Source organism: Amblyraja radiata, chromosome 25 (assembly GCF_010909765.2).
Source record: "Amblyraja radiata isolate CabotCenter1 chromosome 25, sAmbRad1.1.pri, whole genome shotgun sequence".
Taxonomy (NCBI): domain Eukaryota; kingdom Metazoa; phylum Chordata; class Chondrichthyes; order Rajiformes; family Rajidae; genus Amblyraja; species Amblyraja radiata.
Window position 1 is genome coordinate 5,531,700 of NC_045980.1, and position 19,068 is coordinate 5,550,767.

At 40.9% G+C, this 19,068-nt stretch overlaps 2 protein-coding genes across 4 annotated transcripts in view; one reads left to right on the plus strand and one right to left on the minus strand.

Moving 5' to 3' along the window:
* The window catches only part of rfc5 (replication factor C subunit 5), a 75,080-nt gene extending 64,001 nt beyond the window's left edge, over positions 1 to 11,079 (plus strand). For all 3 annotated transcript variants that reach the window (XM_033043113.1, XM_033043115.1, XM_033043114.1), the window contains 2 exons: positions 7,695 to 7,749; positions 9,758 to 11,079. In XM_033043113.1, the coding sequence (XP_032899004.1) occupies positions 7,695 to 7,749; positions 9,758 to 9,854 (152 nt within the window). In that variant the 3' untranslated portion in view covers positions 9,855 to 11,079. The remainder of the gene's footprint in view (positions 1 to 7,694; positions 7,750 to 9,757) is intronic.
* A 637-nt stretch (positions 11,080 to 11,716) lies between these two features.
* wsb2 (WD repeat and SOCS box containing 2) overlaps positions 11,717 to 19,068 on the minus strand; it is a 31,614-nt gene continuing 24,262 nt past the window's right edge. Inside the window, exons 7-9 of the mRNA XM_033043112.1 lie at positions 14,184 to 14,300; positions 13,742 to 13,849; positions 11,717 to 13,475 (exon numbers count right to left, since the gene is read on the minus strand). Coding sequence (XP_032899003.1) covers positions 13,313 to 13,475; positions 13,742 to 13,849; positions 14,184 to 14,300 — 388 coding nt within the window. The 3' untranslated portion in view covers positions 11,717 to 13,312. The remainder of the gene's footprint in view (positions 13,476 to 13,741; positions 13,850 to 14,183; positions 14,301 to 19,068) is intronic.

Sequence of the window (19,068 nt, forward strand, 5' to 3'; positions counted from 1 at the left end):
CTCTTTAAGAATTCTCTCCAAATAGGACTATCTTTAACTTAGATTTGGAAACTTGTTCAATTATTTGTTATCTTTTCATTAATCGGGATTATCCACCCAATTTCTGTTTCCTATATCTGGTGTAGTTTCTATTAATTGGCTTAGCACTAACCTGGACTTGTTTTGGTTTTCGTTACTTGTAAGTACAGTGAGCATATTCATGATACACTAATTAAATTATGCATCTAATGTGGACCTAATAATGGACATTGTTATCCTCCACCTGAGCTATTGGATTGCCTGAATTATGCAACATTGTTGCTAAAAAAATCCATATCAGTATGTTATCTCTGTTGCCCATTTGCACCATATATCCAGGCAGTCACAGGAACAAGGAAATCTGCTGCACAATGTTGCCTGCAGAACATAAATGATTCCATGATCTAGTATCACTGTGTTTGCAGTGTATATATTTAAATTACTAGTGTTTCCTTTGCAACTTAGAGCTTTTAAATGATAGCAAAATAAATGGATCTGTGATATTTTGTAAATAAGTAAATATTTTGAAACGGTCAAATGATTGAGCTCAAGAATCGCAAAAAACACTCAACTTTAAATAATGTCTAGTAAAAGTTGAGTGGAACAAATGTACTATATTTATTCCAAACTTGCATGTTTGTTTAAATATTGTTTAAATATTGTTCATTTAATAACTGTGTAGTGACAAATCCCACATCATAATCAAGCGGCTATGATTTAATTTTATTTTGTGGAGGTGGAATGTGGTAAGGACCGGGGCTGGGTGCAGAGTTGGAAGAGAGACAAATTTCATTTCAGTGGGAAATTTGAAAATAGTTCTGTGCTCTATTCCTCAAGTGCCCCTGTTGTAAATGAGGATGTTTGGTAGGCTCTGTTTTTGCAGCTATGTGACCATCTTGGCAGTTTTACCAATGGGTTACCTTCTCTAGGTAGAGTGACCACATTTCAAAATGGAACACACGCCATTTTAGAGCAGCTTTGGGTGAGGCGTTTGATCCTAGTCTCCCTGTTGGTTTATGGTGCAGGAGATCTCACAATATAGGATTGATCTGACACTTATCTGAAAGATAACATCTTATTTTTAAAGGGTGTGGGGTGGATGATAGCTTAGATCTAGTGACCTGCCCAGTCCTGCATCACATAATCAGACCATATGGCATGCATGATAGATCCCTGGCCTCTCTTCCCACAGGTACCTCATCACCCTCCCCCAGCCAACCATTATGGCCTCCGTCACTCTACTGCAACCTCTATTCCCCATACTGATTTTGTTTCCTTTGCCAACTGAAAAAGGAGCAAGGTTTATATTCCCATTAGTAACAACAGTCAAAATAGACACATACTGCTGGAGTAACTTGGAATGCTAAATGTTACTTAAAAAGACTGGAGGCCTAACACTGGTGGTGTGCCCGTTACTATTTGTCATCTACATCAATGATTTGGATGAGAACATACATGGCAAGACTAGCAAGTTTGCTAATGATCGAAAAGTGGGTGGTTTTGCAGATAGTGTAGATGGCTGTGAAAAATTGCAGCAGGATCTTGATCGAGTGGCCAGGTGGGATAAGGGATAGTTGATGGAATTTAATAGAGAAATGTGAGGTGTTGCATTTTGGGAAATCTAACAAGGGCAGGACCTACACAGCGGATGGTAGGGCTCTGGGGTGTGTTGTGGAGCAGAGGGATCTAGGAGTGCAGGTGCATGGTTCCTTGAAGGTGGAGTTGCAGGTAGATAAGGTGGTCAAAAAGGCTTTTGGCACATTGGCCTTCATCAGTCTGAATATTGAGTATAGAAGATAGACACAAAAAGCTGAAGTAACTCAGCGGAACAGGCAGCATCTCTGGAGAAATGCCTGTCCCGCTGAGTTACACCAGCTTTTTGTGTCCATCTTTGGTTTAAATCAGCATCTTCAGTTCCTTCTTACATATTGAGTATAGAAGTTGGGAGGTTATGTTGCAGTTGTATAAGATGTTGGTGAGACCGCATTTAGAGTATTGTGTTCAGTTCTGGGCATCATGTTATAGGAAATAAGTTGTCTAGCTGGAAAGGGTATGGGGAAGATTTACGAGGATGTTGCCAGGGCTAGAGAGTCTGAGCTATAGGGTGAGGTTTAGGCTGGAACTCTATTCCTTGGAGGACAGGAGGATGATGGGTGATCTTTTGGAAGTGTATAAAATCATGAGAGGAATAGATTGGGTAGATGCACAGAGACTTGCCCAGAGTAGGGGAATAAAGTACCATAGGTTTAAGGCGAAGGGGAAAATTTTTAATAGGAATCTGAGGGTTAACTTTTTCACACAAAGGGTGGTGGGTGGATGCTGGAGAAACTCAGCGGGTGCAGCAGCATCTATGGCGCGAAGGAAATAGGCAATGTTTTGGGCCGAAACTGCCAGAGGTGGTAGTTGAGGCCAAGACTATCCCAACATTTAAGAAACAGTTAGACAGGTACATGGATAGGATAGGTTTGGAGGTGTATGGACTAAATGCAGGCACGTGGGACTAGCGTAGCTGATTACAAAGATTGCTGCAAAATCTGCCTACCTCTCCTCCATATTCACTGATCCCTGCCTAAACCACAGAACCCTCTTCTCCACAGTGGGCAACCTCCTCAAGCCTCGAGCAAACACTCTCCCTACCCCTACTCCGGATCTCTGCAACTCATTCCTCCACTTTTTCGCTGATAAAATCAGCACCATCTATCAATCTTTATCCCCTGTACCCGACTCCCCAGCATCTACTCCACCACCTACCAAGGCCCCTCCTTTCAACATCTCCACTGACCTCCTTACCCCTCCTCCACACTGCTTCCTCTTTCAGTTTGACCTGGTCACCCCTATTGAAATCTCCAAACTCATCAGCTCTTCCAAACCCACTACCTGCTCCCTCGACCCTCTCCCCACTCCCCTCCCCGTTCTCTGCCCCTACCTCACTAATCTCTTCAACTCCTCATTGTCCCAAGGAATTGTCCCCTCCGCTTTCAAAACTGCTGCTGTCACACCAATCTTAAAGAAACCTGGTCTTGATCCCTCCTTTCTCATTAACTACCGCCCAATCTCAAACCTCCCCTTTCTTTCAAAAACCCTGGAGCGTATCGTTGCGTCGCAACTTCATTCCCACCTCCTTGCGTATAACCTACTTGAACCCCTCCAATCTGGCTTTCTCCCCCTCCATAGCACAGAAACTGCTCTCCTCAAAGTCCTCAACGACCTCCTCACCTCTGCTGACACTGGTTCCCTTAACATCCTCATCCTCCTCGACCTGAGCGCAGCCTTCGATACAGTGAACCATAACATCCTGCTCACCAGACTCAAGACCTCGGCATTGAAGGCTCTGCACGTAGCTGGCTCCGTTCCTACCTTTCCAACAGATCCCACTTCATCTCTCTCCACAACCACACCTCTGCTACAGCCACAGTCACTCAAGGCGTTCCCCAAGGCTCCGTACTCGGCCCCCTCCTCTTCATCATCTACATCCTCCCCCTTGGTCAGATACTCCGCCACTTCAACCTGGACTTCCACTGTTACGCCGATGACACCCAGATCTACCTCGGCACCAAATCCCCCCACAACCCCCCCCTCTCCCATATCAACTCCTGTTTGTCAGCTATAAAAACCTGGATGCAACATAACTTCCTCAAATTCAACAGCGATAAGACAGAATTCCTCCTCATAGGCTCCAAAGCCACACTCAGCAAAATCAATAACCCCACTCTCACCATCGACGGCACCACTGTCTCCCCATCTCCCCAGGCCCGCAACCTTGGCGTGATCTTTGATTCCACCCTCTCCCTTGAGCCTCACATCCGCCATGTCATTAAAACCTCCTTCTTTCATCTCCGCAACATCGCCAAACTCAGAACCTCTCTCACACCTCCCGCTGCTGAAAGACTCATCCATGCCTTCATCTCCTCCCGACTGGACTATTGCAACTCACTTCTCCTTGGCATCAGCTCCACCTACATCAACCGACTCCAACTGGTCCAGAACGCAGCCGCCCGACTCATCACCCACACCAAATCCTGGCATCACATCACTCCAGTCCTCAAACAACTTCACTGGCTTCCCATCTCCCATCGGATCAACTACAAAATCCTGATCCTCACCTACAAAGCCCTCCACCATCTGGCCCCCCCATATCTCACTGACCTCCTCTCCCCCTACCAACCCTCACGGTCCCTCAGATCCACATCAGCCGGTCTCCCCTCCATCCACAAGTCCAACCTCCGCAGTTTTGGGGACAGAGCCTTCTCCAGGGCAGCTCCCAGGCTCTGGAACTCCCTCCCCCAACTGATCCGCAATTCCATGTCCCTCACCATCTTCCAGTCCCGCTTCAAGACCCATCTCTTCACCTCTGCCTATCCTTAGCCCCATGTCCCCCTCCCTTTTCATCTGTGCATTAATTGCCTCATATTGTCTTTTGAATTGTATTCTGTCTTTACTTTGTGTACTAGTCATGTCTCTACTATTTATTTCATTCCCCTTACATGTTTTTCCTCTACCTGCTAAATTTTTGTAAGGTGTCCTTGAGACTCTTGAAAGGCGCCCATAAATAAAATTTATTATTATTATTATTTACATGTTGGACAGTGTGTGCAAGATGGGCCGAAGGGCCTGTTTGCACGCCGTATCACTCTGACTCTTAACTCAACAGGTCAGGCAGCATTTCTGAAGAAAACAAATAGGTGACGTTTCAGGTCAAGACCCTCCTTCAGATGCTACAAAGATTCAGAATAACAGCAATTCAGAGTTGACCCTACTGCACAACTCTTTTTCACACTGAAGGATCAGAGCCCAGACTAACTTGAATCAAACTGAGAAGCTACCCAAACGACAGTAGCTCAGAGATTATAGCACCTCTTCCATTGCATCTCAAGCTCTTTCAACACTGGGCTCAAGTGTAGTAAAGGACAATTTTTATGTCTGCACTATCTCTCCCATAAATCTCCCCCAGTCCCTGTATATTTCTCCTTACCAAATATTTGAAAGGTGTCATTTCATCAACATCAAAGTTTAGTTGTGCCTTTTGAAGCAGTAAATTCTTACTTAGGGGTTCTGAAATCAAAATACAGACAGAAATCTACTTGTGTAGCGAGTCCAAACTTTGTGATCAAACGGCTACTTAATTTGGTGAGATAAGTTTAACATACATGTGCGTTTGGGACACTCAAACATAAGAGTCATTGCTGCTGCTGCTGCTGAGCTCAGCTACCTGTTGACTGATGATCTCAAGGTAAGATCTGCTGATGTAGCAGGACACTCCCCTTAACCCATGACTTCACATGACAGTCCTCGTAACCACTAACGAGGGTTCGACAGTAAGTGGTCTGACCATCAAGTGACGTCACACTTGAAATATTGCAGCAGATAACCAAAACAATAATCAAATGTGGGTTTTAGCAAAATATTTTGTATTTTGCATGGGGCCTCTTTTGGAAGTTGGAAGCTGTAAATAGGCCCATCGTAGCTTAGCAGTTTCAGGCAGAGTTGCACAGACAACTTCCTTAATGAAGTTAAAGAATGAATGGATTTTGCTGATAATGCATTGTGAGTCTGACCTATGCTCATCCTCCCATTCATCTTCCCTCTTTTTCCACCTTCTGCTTTTGCTTCCCTCCTGTGTAAAGTCACGAAGAAGTCCTGCCAGACCCACAGCCACAGTAAAACTATCTGGAAGACAAGGAAAAGTAGTGCAGTCACTCAACATGGAACTGGAACCTGATCTTTGTAAAAGTCATAAACGCCCTGTATAAATAGGGATGGGTGGTCCCCTGGTTAGGAGAAGTGAAGAGATTTAAGATCATCATCTTTTGAGTTAAATTTTAATTTATGTTCTATTTAGGGTAGCTAATCTGGGTTTTAAATTCTTCTCCCTGAATCCTAGCACTTTGTCTCTCCCCACCAACCCCAACATTAATTTTGAGATTAACATGTTATCTTTAATATGACAATTGTAAGGTGCCCCAATCCAAAGCATCTTGAATGATGTCATTCTATATATTAAAATTGGATCTGACTAGATTACACCAGTAACATGAATGTGCTATGATGAAATTCAAAACACTGCTTAAATTATGATATTATGATTGATTATACTCAGAGTGGAACAAGATCCATTCTTTGTGTCTTGTGTTTAAACTGGGCATTTCATGTTGCAATAGATTAGAGAAGATGCTTGGGGAATTCTCAAGGTTGCATTTAGTAAACAGTATACTTTGATAGCTTTGTTACAGCTGCGTGCAGTCAAATTCTTAGCAGAGACCTGTTCCTCAAACTGACACCATCTGCTGGGTGATGCTGGATGTTTTCAAGCTTTTGTCTCCCTGGAGACCAATGCTGTTTCCATAACAACAAAATGTTCTCTTGTAGGAGGAACCACTAGGTGGCTTTTGAGAATATAATTTAATAAATTATGAAAATGTTCCTCTCAATTGTTCTATTTATCTTTAGCAGATATTAATCTGCATCACGCTCGATCATACCACTTGTCAGTTTTTGAATTAACAGTTTGTTCCAGGAATATGCCACATTTTAACTCGTGTCATGGTTTGTACACCAGGTTAACTTGTATATATTGTTGATTGCAATGTTTCTAAATCTGAACACTTTGAAACACCTAATTGTAGATTAGCAACTTTATCTTTACTTTGTGCATTAAGATTATTTCTGCTCTAAACATTAAAACATTTAGATTCTGATAGAAAAAAATGGTAATATTCTGTTTTGGTCTTTGTTACTTATCTGTTGTGTCACCATTACTTCCAAAGTAGCTGTTTGCTCTGTCTCAGATGCCCTCCTTAAGATATAATGGTCAACCCTTCCATTTTCACCCAAAATGTTTTTTGAAACTTGCCACTTGGATCAAAAATTCCTTTCCTAATTTCTCTCGCCACTTTGTCACATAGATGGTTTCTTTCCTACTTTTGAAGGGTATTCCAGATGTACGCTGATACTGTTGCTTGGCAATTGCAGAATCGAACTATTAAGTGGATTTACGTAATTCTAATAAATTTACCAAATGTCCTTACTGCGTCCATGTAGTTCTTGCTGTGATAAAGGTTGTAAATGTAGGGACTGGTGGGCTAAACAAAGCACTTTGAAAATTAAAACACTGCAAATGCTGGTAATCTTCAGGGTCATCGCAACCGTCAAACTGAAACATTAACATTATTCACCTTTTCATAGAAACTTCCTGACCGGTTGAGTGTTTCAATAATTTGTTTTATACCCAATTAGTTTCACTTTTTAAATCCAATTGTATCCTTTTTTTTTCAAATTGTTCTGGTGGGAATTTAGGATTATTGTTCTGTAGTTTACCACCTATCCTATTGAACTCAAATAACTAATCGATTGGCATAATACTTCCAATGGAACATGCTTCCTCGGCCACCCATGTCACTTTTGTTTAAAAAAAAAGTTGGAGGAACTGTTGGTGACATCTATGGAGCAAAGTGATCAGACGGCATTTTGGGTTGGTCCCTTCTTCAGTAGGTTGTCCTTTTCCTTCCAAGAATGTTGCCTGATCCGCTGAGTTCTTCCAGTAATTTTTTTGCTCAAGATTCCCGCATCTGCAATCTCTTGTGTCTCACTTCTGTTTCATCCCAACACATTGAGAAATCCGCTTAAAAAAACAAATCAGATGCTTTTATGATTAATCTTATTATGATGTTATTTTTCAGTTGATTTACCACCTTCAATTCGTATTCATTTGTTGATCAAGATGGCAGATATTGAGTAAGTAACTTCAAATTTGTTATCTTTAAGTGGATACTTGAGGATTGGTATATAAACGGGTATATGATTTAAGCATGGGGTGTGAGGGTTGGAGAAGAAACAATCTCGATCATAAATGGAAGGCAACCCAGCTGTCAACCTTTCTTCCAGACACTAGTGCTTTTTCTTTTGTTACTCACCTGACCAATTGAATCTATCTCCACAACAATCCATGATAGTATGCTCCAGATTTTAACCATTTGCTGCTTTTTATAAAAACTCTTCTTCAGTTTCACTGAGCCTCAAAATATGAAATGGATGACTTAAAGCCAGGTGTCAAATATTTTTGAATAGTGATCTTTGAAATTGTTTTAAGAATTTTATTCAGCAGTTTCTAGAAGCTTGGGCTCCTATTTTGAAAGTTGGTTTATAATGATATAGTAAAATTACTTTCTTTCCTCTTTTGCCTTGACACCTTTTATGATGGAAATTTCTTAATAGAATTGTGTGGTAGTTACTTCAGCAAGAGCAATGACAGATGGAAAAAAGCACTATGTTAATCTCATAATTATTAGATAATCTCTGCTCAAAATGACACAAATATAGGTAGCAGGCATATATAAAGACATGGAGGAAGGAAGAGACTAAAAGAACAAGTATTACCTGTTTTAAGTACTATACTTTCACAATTTTGGAAATTAACCATCATAGACTTCTGCAGGGCTGGGTAAACTGATTCTGATTTGAACTGATTCTGTTCATGATCCTGAAAGGATTTAACAGGAGGAAAGTGGAGACCGTGTCCCCTATCAAGAAGGGAATTGACTATATTTGGGTGACACAGCTGGTAGAGTGCTGTAGACCTGGGTTCAATCCTAACCTTTGGTGCTGTCTGTATGGAGTTTGAACATTCTCCCTGTGTCGGGGTGCTCCAGTTTCCTCCCACATTTCAGGGACATGTGGGTTTATAGGTTAATTGGCCACTAAAATTGCCCCCACTGCATGGCTGAGAAAGTGGGATGACATAGATTAGTGTGAACTGGTGATCAATGCTTGGTGCAGTTTGTTGGCTGAAGGGCCCGTTTCCATGCTGTAGCATTAAAACTAAGGACTAAGCTAAGGAGAAGGTTGAACCTTCTCATCTTTGAACAGTCACTTTTTGCTGTTGAGGACAATTCAAATCTTTAATAGCTCTTAGACCAATGGAAGCAAAGAGAGTGGAGAATCAGGCTTGATCTTACTGAATACTAGAAGAGGCTTAAGGGGCTGGATGGTATACTCTTGTTTGCAATTTGTTTTGGAAAACAGTTCTGCAGCTAGACAAATAACACTAGCAATGATTTCCAATCAGACATCTGGGCTTAAAGCTAAATATGATGCAATTTATTTCCAGTTCCACTCCTTCCATGCTGCACAGCCAATTAACACTTACTGATCATATTCCCACATGAACAGTGACTGTAAGTAGAAGGTTGATAATGTTTGCTCAACCAGATCATTTGGCATAGAAGGGGAAAAAAATATGGGGAATCCACTTAAACATTGAAAAATCTCATTCACCTTCAAATTTCAGTTTTGTAGAGGAAGTGCACACCTTGGTTCACCAGTTAACTGCATTTTTCCCCAACCATAATCATGTGGAATGTTTTGATCATTGCAAAACAAAGGCAGAAGCTATACCATGTACAACAGAGTCCAATCAAAAACTGGCTGTTTATCACATTGGAATCTAACATATATGCCGACTTCCATATATTCAATCCTAATGAATAAATAAGGATTTAAAAAAAATCTAATTGGAACATAAAGTGGTCAATGCCACAACTTGCTTTGATAAGTTAAGTAATATACCAGAGTATTTGGTTTGTATAGCATTGGCTTGCTACCCAGTTCTGATACATTATTTGATATCCTAAAAATAACTAAAAACAAAAGTGGTATTAAACATTACCCAGAGATCTGGAGGAAATAAAATTTGGCTAAAGGGTGTGATTCTGAACAATGTTGACCATTTCCTTTATTTTCACAGGTATAGACTAGCATCGGGAACCAGTGAGAAGATCCAGTTAAGCTCACTTATTGCTGCATTTCAAGCTGCCCGCAATATGGTTGTAGCTGAAGCTTAGTGTTTAATATTTTGGTTGCGATGAATAATACTGACAAATTAAACATGTTCTTATTTGGAAACTGGCTTTAATTGGTATTTTGTCCAATGCCCATTAAAATTCAAGAACAGGTGGGGTTATTAAAACAAAACTAAAAATTCCTATGCACTTTCATGGGATGGGCTACAATGTTATAATACCCAGAGTGTAACTGCTAGTTTGAGATTTGATTAATTCTTCTATATTTTATCGCTGCCCATCTTTACTGCTCCGATGGGTGAGTGGGCATTGGTTCTGTGGAAAATAAAACTGATTTCTCAGTTTTGTCAGACTGGGCTTTAAATGTGCCAAAACTTAATCTGTATATTCTGACCAAGATATTTTCCCGAACTAGACAGTGCATATGAAAATGTAATTTGCAAATTTAACAGCTGCCAACAGTTTTGAGAATTTGGTTTACAGCAGATGTTTTTTAAGTATATAAACCTTAAATCCAATGTTTGTGCAGTGTCATCACCTTGTATATTGACAGGTATACAAATACTGGTCAAAAGAAAACTGAATTATATTTAGACTTGCATTTAGTTTTGTTTGATTATGGCAGTGAAATCAATACACATAGTAGCGATTCTGTCACGCTGCAAAATATATTCTGCACCTCTACTGGTGTTCAAACAGTACCTTATTATACTTTTCTTAGAATTCACCAGAAACTTCAAAGTAAGATTGTAAACATTTTTTATTAAGCATATATCCCCAATCTAAGATTACATAGCATTACAACACAGATCTAAACTAATGGAGACACATAAAACATCAACTACTAAAATATTAGAGCAGAACATAAAATGCTGGAGGAATGCAGTGGCATCATTTGTGGAGGAAATGGGGAACAAAGTTTTGGGTCTGGACCCTGCTTGCATTTATGGTCTTCTCATCTTTCTTCAATCTTAGTATAAACCTCTCTTGCCAAACATTTAAAGGGAGAGTGAATAACAAATCTCTGTACTGCCTGATTCAATAATTCCTTACGGTAGCAAGATATTTAATTATTCCCAAGGATTGGAATTTAAGTTGCTGAAAATGGTATAAATGCTAAAATGTGTTGCATTACCTGGCATAATTGTTAAATTTAGATACCCAAGGTCAGCCTGTTAAATGAATACATTTGCTGAATTAATAGGCATTAAGGCAGATTATTAAAAGTGTTCTATGTATTACAATAATTAATAACCTACATTTTCAATAAACCATAATGCAAGATTTTTATTTTAGATATTCTACAATTCTGCATGAGGATGCCAAGCTAGCTTGCATACTGTAGCAGTTAGTGTTTGTTCAAATGTAGTACCTGTAGTATTTCATAAACAGCTGCAGAACTTGTTCCGCACTCTTCACCTCTGATTCTGCTTCCAAACACGTTGTATTTCACTTAAGATAACTTGCATGAAACAAGATCTGAATTCCACAGGATTGGACAGAAATGCCTAATCCTTGGCTTTTCCCCCCCGCTGTGGAGAAGCAAAGCAAGAAAGCAGAGGACCAAAGGGAGGTTGAGTTTAAAAAACAGTGAAATAGTAATGGGCAACAGGATTGTTCAGAGCACAATGATGACTAGAAGAAGAATGGATAAACCAGCCCTTGTGAGCAGCAAGAGCATGGATTGACTTGAAGCCAAGGACAAAGGTAATATGGGACAAGACGACTGGAATCAATTGGCAAGGGTAAATACAATTCTTTGCAGCGATCATTTCAAGCAGAGACTGGTGTGTCGGTAGTGGGAGGAGGAGACTGTGGCAAAGACTGATAATGTGGAGAGAATTGAGCAAAAAAAATTGTAACAATTGTTTAGCTTAAAATGGCAGTGTATTTAAAGTGCTGACGTGCATTCAAAGCATATCTTTATTAGAGTTAAATGTACAAAATATATTCTATTTTAAATAGGTTTATACAGAAAGTTAAGCCTCTTAAGACAATTAGTATGTTAAATCATACTGAAAATGGAGGGCACTTAGATGCTGGAGAACTATAAAATTGTGAATGATTGTATCGAAAAATGTGATACATAGTTTAATTCTATATGACGTGCATAGTTGTCATCTAAAAAATGATGAAAGGGCAAACCCATTCCATTTTTAGTACCATTGGTTGGCAATTTCAGCAAAACTACAAAAAACTTCTCCCAATTTATTTCCTTTATTTGATCTATATTTGTTACTTTCAATTCCAAAACCAGAGATTAAAACCACATCATGGCAAACAATGGAAGTGCAGAACTAGAAGGCAGATGAATACAGGTGTATTAAGTCACATAGTGTGCACTAATTTCTTTACTGTAAAATTCTACAAATAAAAATTCTTACATACGTCAGGCTTAACATTCAAATAAAATTGGAATTAAAAATCCATAAATTAATCTTTTAAACTGTGCACTTCCCATATTGGAATCATATTGCTATGAAAATTACCAATTTACTTTTATACGACTATATCTAATTCCAGGGCAAATTATCTAAAGTGAAAGTAAAATTAAAAACTAAATGAGAACAAATGAAGGAACATTAACCAAATACAATCGTTAAACATTAAATGGTTATGGTTCGCAGTTGCAAAGAGATTCCAATCATGTAAAAAGATAAAGGTAAATCAAATTATTATCACTTTAACCAGCTTATAGGAGGTTACAAATGAGTCAAGGTAAATTTAGGATCATTTTCAGCGTCATCAAAACATTTAATCAATATCCATAAAGTAATAAATTAAATTATGTAATAAGGATGTGCCGCAGTCTTTCTGGATAAATGAATTAAAATAAATTACCCAGTACCTAACATCTTGTAAAGGGGTTTCAACCTGCAGTGTTAACCACAGATACAATCGGGCATTCCAGAGTGTAGCAGTTTTTTTTGTTTTTATTGAACCTAACTTAATCATGATGTAGTCCATGGTTTGAGGGGAGGGGTTGGGAAGGAGAAAGTGTTTTTCATCAATGTGGAATCAAAAGAATAGAACATTTCTGTGATTTGTTACTCTAGAGCAATTAAGTTTCAAATATATGACAAATCATATTCCCCCAAAACAAAAATATAAACGTAGTGACAATGTAAGCACATTTGCTAGGTTGTGACTATTCTAAATATTAAAAGTTCACAAGATAGACAAAAATATTCTTGAGATGAGAAAGACTACAGATGCTGGAATTAGGAGCAAAAAAAACATCAAACTGTTGGGAGGACCTCAGTGGGCCAATCAATATCTGTGTCAAGGGGATTCTTGAACAGCAATCACTTTTAAAATGTAATTGTAAGGATATAAAAGGGGTCTTTTGATGACTAATATTGTGGCATAATTGTAGAGAATTCTAGTAACAAATGCACATCAAAATCTTGTTTTTTTTTTAATTTACAGCTAATTGTCTGATATGACACGATATGACAATTATCTTTTCCTCGGGTAATTTACACCCCATTTGTGATAGACTAAAATGACTTGTAAGTTAAAAACTCTTTTATCTTCTTTGGCACTTGCAAGAGCATAATCTGCTGGGTTGACATCACATAGCGTAGAGTACTGCGACAAATGTGTTGTAGAGTTGGCAGGACCCTCGATACAGTCCAGAATTTAACATGACCGTCTCGTGTCCTTGAATAGTTGAAAGAAAAAGTGTAGGCCACATTAATAAATGTAAACTAAACTATTCAATATTCTTGGGTACAATAGAATTGTGGCATAAGGCAATAGCAACAATCAAATGTATTCTCATCTGTTGGTGGGAGTTACAAGATAATTCCAAAACACTGCTTCCCAACAGTGCTAACCAAAATTTTGGCTACATAATGTAAATCAAACATATTACTCAAGCATATAACTAATCATACAGGACAATTAATCATACAAAACATCCTTACCCTGTAGCCAGTACACCACCATGTGGAGAGAATGTACAACACAAGCCATTGGCCAGAGGGGCAACTGTTATTGGCCTTTGTAAATCCAAGGACCAAATTCTCAGCAATCTAAACAAAAAGAGTTTCATTACAAGATTATAATCTACAGATTGTGACTGAGGAAAGATTAGTTTTATCACCCAAGCGCACAAAAAGCAAACTAGGGGCAACAATATAACTAACAAGTCATCTACTCTTAAAAACAGATTACAAATCTAATTTGAAGAGCATCAAATTCACAGGGGGAGATGCATGTTTCTTCCCTGCACACCCACCCAAGGAGCAGAGAATGTGCAAGAGGTTTGCTTGTTCCTATTGAAAGCTTGCAGCTTCAAAGGCTCACTGGAAAAGTTCTCAAAGCAGTACTAGCTAACTTCAATTTAAAAAAGATTAAGCATCTCACCTATCATCAGTCACCGAGGCAAGATTTAGACCTTCCTGGGAAAATGAGACTGCTCGTACAAAGGCAGTCCTGAAACCATCATCGACATCCAGAGTAGCAGCAGCTGGTGAACAGTGTCTACAATATAGCAGTATTACATTATCAGTTTAATATGGTTGATTAAAAATAATTCTCTAAAACAGTGGTTAACTGACTGGTTAATCCTCCAACACTTTAGCCCCCTCCAACTACTGGCCACATCTTCCCATCTCCACCCTTTTCTGCTTTCCGCAGAGACCGTTCCCTCCGTAACTCCCTGGTCAACTCGTCCCTTCAAACCCAAACCACCCCCTCCCCAGGTACTTTCCCCAGCAACACCTGTCCCTTTACCTCCCCCCCGACTCCATTCAAGGACCCCAACAGTCTTTTCAGGTGAGGCAGAAGTTCACTTGCACCTCCTCCAACCTCATCTACTGTATCACTGTTCCAGGTGTCAACTTCTGTACATCACGAGACCAAGCACAGGCTCGGCGATCGTTTCGCTGAACACCTCCACTCAGTCCGCCTTAACCTACCTGATTTCCCTGTTGCTCAGCACTTTAACTCCCCTCCCATTCCCAATCGGACCTTTCTGCCCTGGGCCTCTTCCATTATCAGAACGAGGTAACAGCGCAAATTGGCGGAACAGTACCTCATATTTCACTTGGGTACTCTCACTTCTCTCAGAACGTTCACTTCTCTAACTTCAAATAGCCCTCCTCTCTCCATCCCCTCCTCCTCCTCAGTTCTCCCACCAGTCTCGCTGTCTCCGACTACATTCTATCTCTGTTCCGCATACTCTCCTGACATTAACCTGAAGAAGGGTCTCCACCCGTCACCCATGCCTTCTCTCCAGAGATGCTGCCTGTCCCGCTGGGTTACACCAGCATTTTGTATAAACCTTTGTGGTTAACTGATACTTTGTTCTGGACCAAAATCCACAAATAATTACTCTCGTAAGATATAAGGGGGAAACAAATCTTACACCATGCCAGAAATTGTGCTACGGCACAATTACAAATCACATCTGCAACTTGAAAATCAAAATGGTGACTAAAATGCATTATTTGCCTAAAATGATCACGTTTATTGTGAAATTGAGTCAATATTTAGTTGCAACAATTCAGTGGTTTGTCATGCATGCATGGGACAAGTTTGTCATTTATATGATCATGTGGCATTTACTAACAGGCTGTAAAATATATTAAATTTGGGTTCCAACTAAACTATGAATTCTGAAGGCAGTTTAGAAGTGTCTGCATTAGAATGTTGACAAAATGTACTAGACTATTAGGAATCAGAATGGAAAACCAACTCCAATCATGCCTTTTGAATGGAAGAGAGTCGTGATTTTGGTAGATGAATCAGTTGTGCCTTCTCCGTGTGCCAGCTTTTTTCAATTGCTTCATCAATTAACTCATCTCCATCAATGGTTCAGCTGCAGGGATGTTCATTGATGAATGCACAACATTCTACTCACAGCTCATCAGTTAATGAAGTAGTCCATGCCCAGAAGCAGTAACAACTCAACAACATACAAGAGTGGGCTGACTTGAAAGTAATATTAGCACCATACAAGTGCCAGCCAACAATCACTTCCCTGTGCTCAACAACAGTACTGCATTTCCAAATATCTCACTATAAACATGCAGGGGGGACACCAATGACTAGATACAAACTGGACCAACCACAGAAAAAGAGACAGATTAGACCAGCTGGATTATTGCAAGTGACTTGCCTTTATGCCCAAGAGAATATCCTCCGCTTGTCTGGATGAAAGCAGTTCCAGCAACACATGCAATATGAACAAGCACAAACCGCAGTTTAATTGGCAACCCACCCACCACCCTAAACATTCACAATCAGTGCACCTTGGCTGCAGTCTGTACCATTTAAATAATTCTTCAGTGGAACATACCATAATCTCTACCACTTTAAAAGGCGTGCAATATTAGGTGCATATGAAACCCACTATTTCCCTCTTCCAAATCTCACTGTCTGTTTCAATATTAATCAACACCTTCCTTCATTACTAGGTTATTATCCTGGAACTTCCAGTGTGAATAATTCCATAGCACAAACTCAGTCTCCATCAAGGGCAGTTAGGAATGGGCAGTAAATTGTAGCCTCACCTGTGACACAAATAATGTGATTAAATGCATTTTTAGATTTCCCATTTTTTGAAACTATTTACAGACCCTATTTCCAGGCCGTTTCTATGTTTATATCAATAGCTACTTTTATCTTGTACCCACCCCTTTAATGAATCCTCTCCACCGAATCGTATTTTCTTTCTTCACTTAATCCCCTTACATATAATGACTCCGCTATTCCTGGCAGCAGTGGAAATTATCAGACAATTCCCTCAGGCATCCATTGCTAGAGAGATTTGGGACCGATTCTATAATTAATCTCTCCCTGCATTTTATTGAAGAACTCAACTTGCTACTGTTAGGAATCCTTACCATAGATTGTTACTAGTTCCATCGTTAAGTCGACAAATATTTATTTGTAGAAACAACGAAGCTGATTTACAAAAAAAGAGAACTTACTGGAATAGCATCCCTGGAGAATATGGATAGGTGACATTCTGGGTCGGGACACTGCTTCAGACTGATTGTGGGGTGGGGGGGGGGGGGGGGGGAGAGCTGGAAAATAGGAGGTGCAGGACAAAGCGTGTGGCAGGTAATCGGTAAACACAGACGAAGGGCGGGGGGGGGGGGGGGGGGGGGGGGGGGGGGGGGTCATAGGCAGATGGTTGGACAAAGGGCAGAGAGAGAAAAAAGCAAGATATCAAAGAAAAGATTTGAAGAGTTGCTAATAGTGAAGCCAGAAGAAGGAATGCATTGCCAGACAATATGGGACCCACACCAGAAAAATAACATTGACACCCGAGACAAGGTTCAGTGACGTGCAGCCCGGTTTGTTAGTAATGACTACTCAAGACAGTCAAGTGTTTTCGATATGTTAAATCACCTCGGCTGGGAGTCGCTGGAGTCAAAACACACCAAAGCCCGCTTATGTACTGTCCACAAGGAGACTCATGGCATCATCCCCAGTAACATATCTCACCTCATTCAATCCAATGACCAGAAATCTACAAGACAGTCCTCAGGTCACTTTATCTATATTACTAAAAGTCTGAACTTGACCGCTTTTGGCCCACTGTGCTGCAATTTCCGAGAGAACGCCTCCACCTACGGTCGTCATTTTTGGCCACCCCACTCAGAGCCCACGTCTGCCTTCCTGGACCGGAGGATTTTTCCCATCGATTAAAAATCAGAGAGATATTAATGATTTTTTTTATATCACCATTCTCTCTGCTGCCCCTGCTGGAGGGAGGGGTAGGGACTATAAAACCAGGAAGTGGTGTGCCTCACTCAGTCTCTGCAAGATGGAGATCACGTCTCTCTGAGCTCTGAATAACACTGAACACATGTCTACTCAACTGTGAGTGACCTTAATGTGGTTTGATAATGAAAATATGGTTGGTTTGAAGTAAAAAGGCACTGCCTGCAAATGGTTGTTTGGGGGGTTTGGGTTGAAGTAAAAAGTTGAAGTCTCCCCTCCTCTCTCTTCCCACCTCTCCTCTCCCCCCTCCCCCTGCCCCCCTCTCTCTCTCCCCTCTTTTTCTCCCCCACCTAAACCCCCCTCCCCTAAACCCCCCCACCTAAACCCCCCTCCCCTCCACACCCCATACCCCCTTCCCTCCACCCTCCCCGCCTCTCCCCCTCACTCAGCCTCTCTCTCCCCTCCCTCTCTCCCCTCCTCCCCCACCTTTCCCCCCTCCTCCCCCACCTTTCCCCCCCCTCACCCACCCTCCCTCTTCTCCTCCCCTCCACCCCCTCTTGCCCCTCTCTCTCGGTCTCTGCCTCTCTATCTGTCTCTGCCCCCTCTCTCTGCCCTCACTCTCTACCCCCGCCCCCCTCTCTAGATGTGACTGCAAGTTGGGGGCTATGCGTCAGTAGATAGGGTGCTTGGGGTAAAAGGAGCAAATTAATAATATTAATATAATATCAAGGGGGTAATTAGCATGTGTGTGTGGGGAGGGGGGGGGGGAGATAGTTAATGTGTGTGACGCTGCATGCCGCCTCCCCCCCACAACCGCACGTTGGGGGAACAGACCCAACGGGTCTGCAATTGGTCTAGTTTATACTAGAATTAGAGCAAACAAAAATAGCTATCTAGTCACTATATCCATGGTCTATCCCAGAGTGGAACATCCTTCCCGACACCACCAGGTGTGCACCAACCTTGTCACTCTTCAAGTCACAGCTCGACAACTTGGACATGGATCATCTCACCAAACTTGCCCACATAAAAATCTAAATAACCCTTTTGCAACCAGTGCCCATGCAAGTGTAACCTGCACGAGATAGCTAGCCCAGTTGTTGGCGGTTGTGCAGTGAACAAGCAGAAGTAGAATGTAGGTGGAGGGGGAGGAGAGAAATGGGTATGAATCGAAGTGGGGTGCAGTAGGGATGGGGGGGGGGGGGGGGGGGGGTTGATAGAGGTTACTTACAATTGGAAAATTTTCATTTGTTTGTACTGTTGGGATGTAAGCTACCCAAGCGGCGGTACGAGGTGCTGTTACGAGGTGACAGGTTAGCACGCAACAAAACGCCTTTCACTGTACGTGACAATAAACTGAACTAAACTGTTCTTCCAGTTTGCATGTGGCCTCATTCTGGCAATGGACATGTCCCAGAACAGAACTGTCAGTATGGGAAGGAGAGTTGATATCATTAACAACTGGGAAATCCCAATTTATATTTGCTTTGTTCTGGCTTAATACATTAACTCAATTGTTTATTTTTTTCAAATTGCTAATTCCAGCATTCTGTTACTGTTTGCTGAGTAAATATTC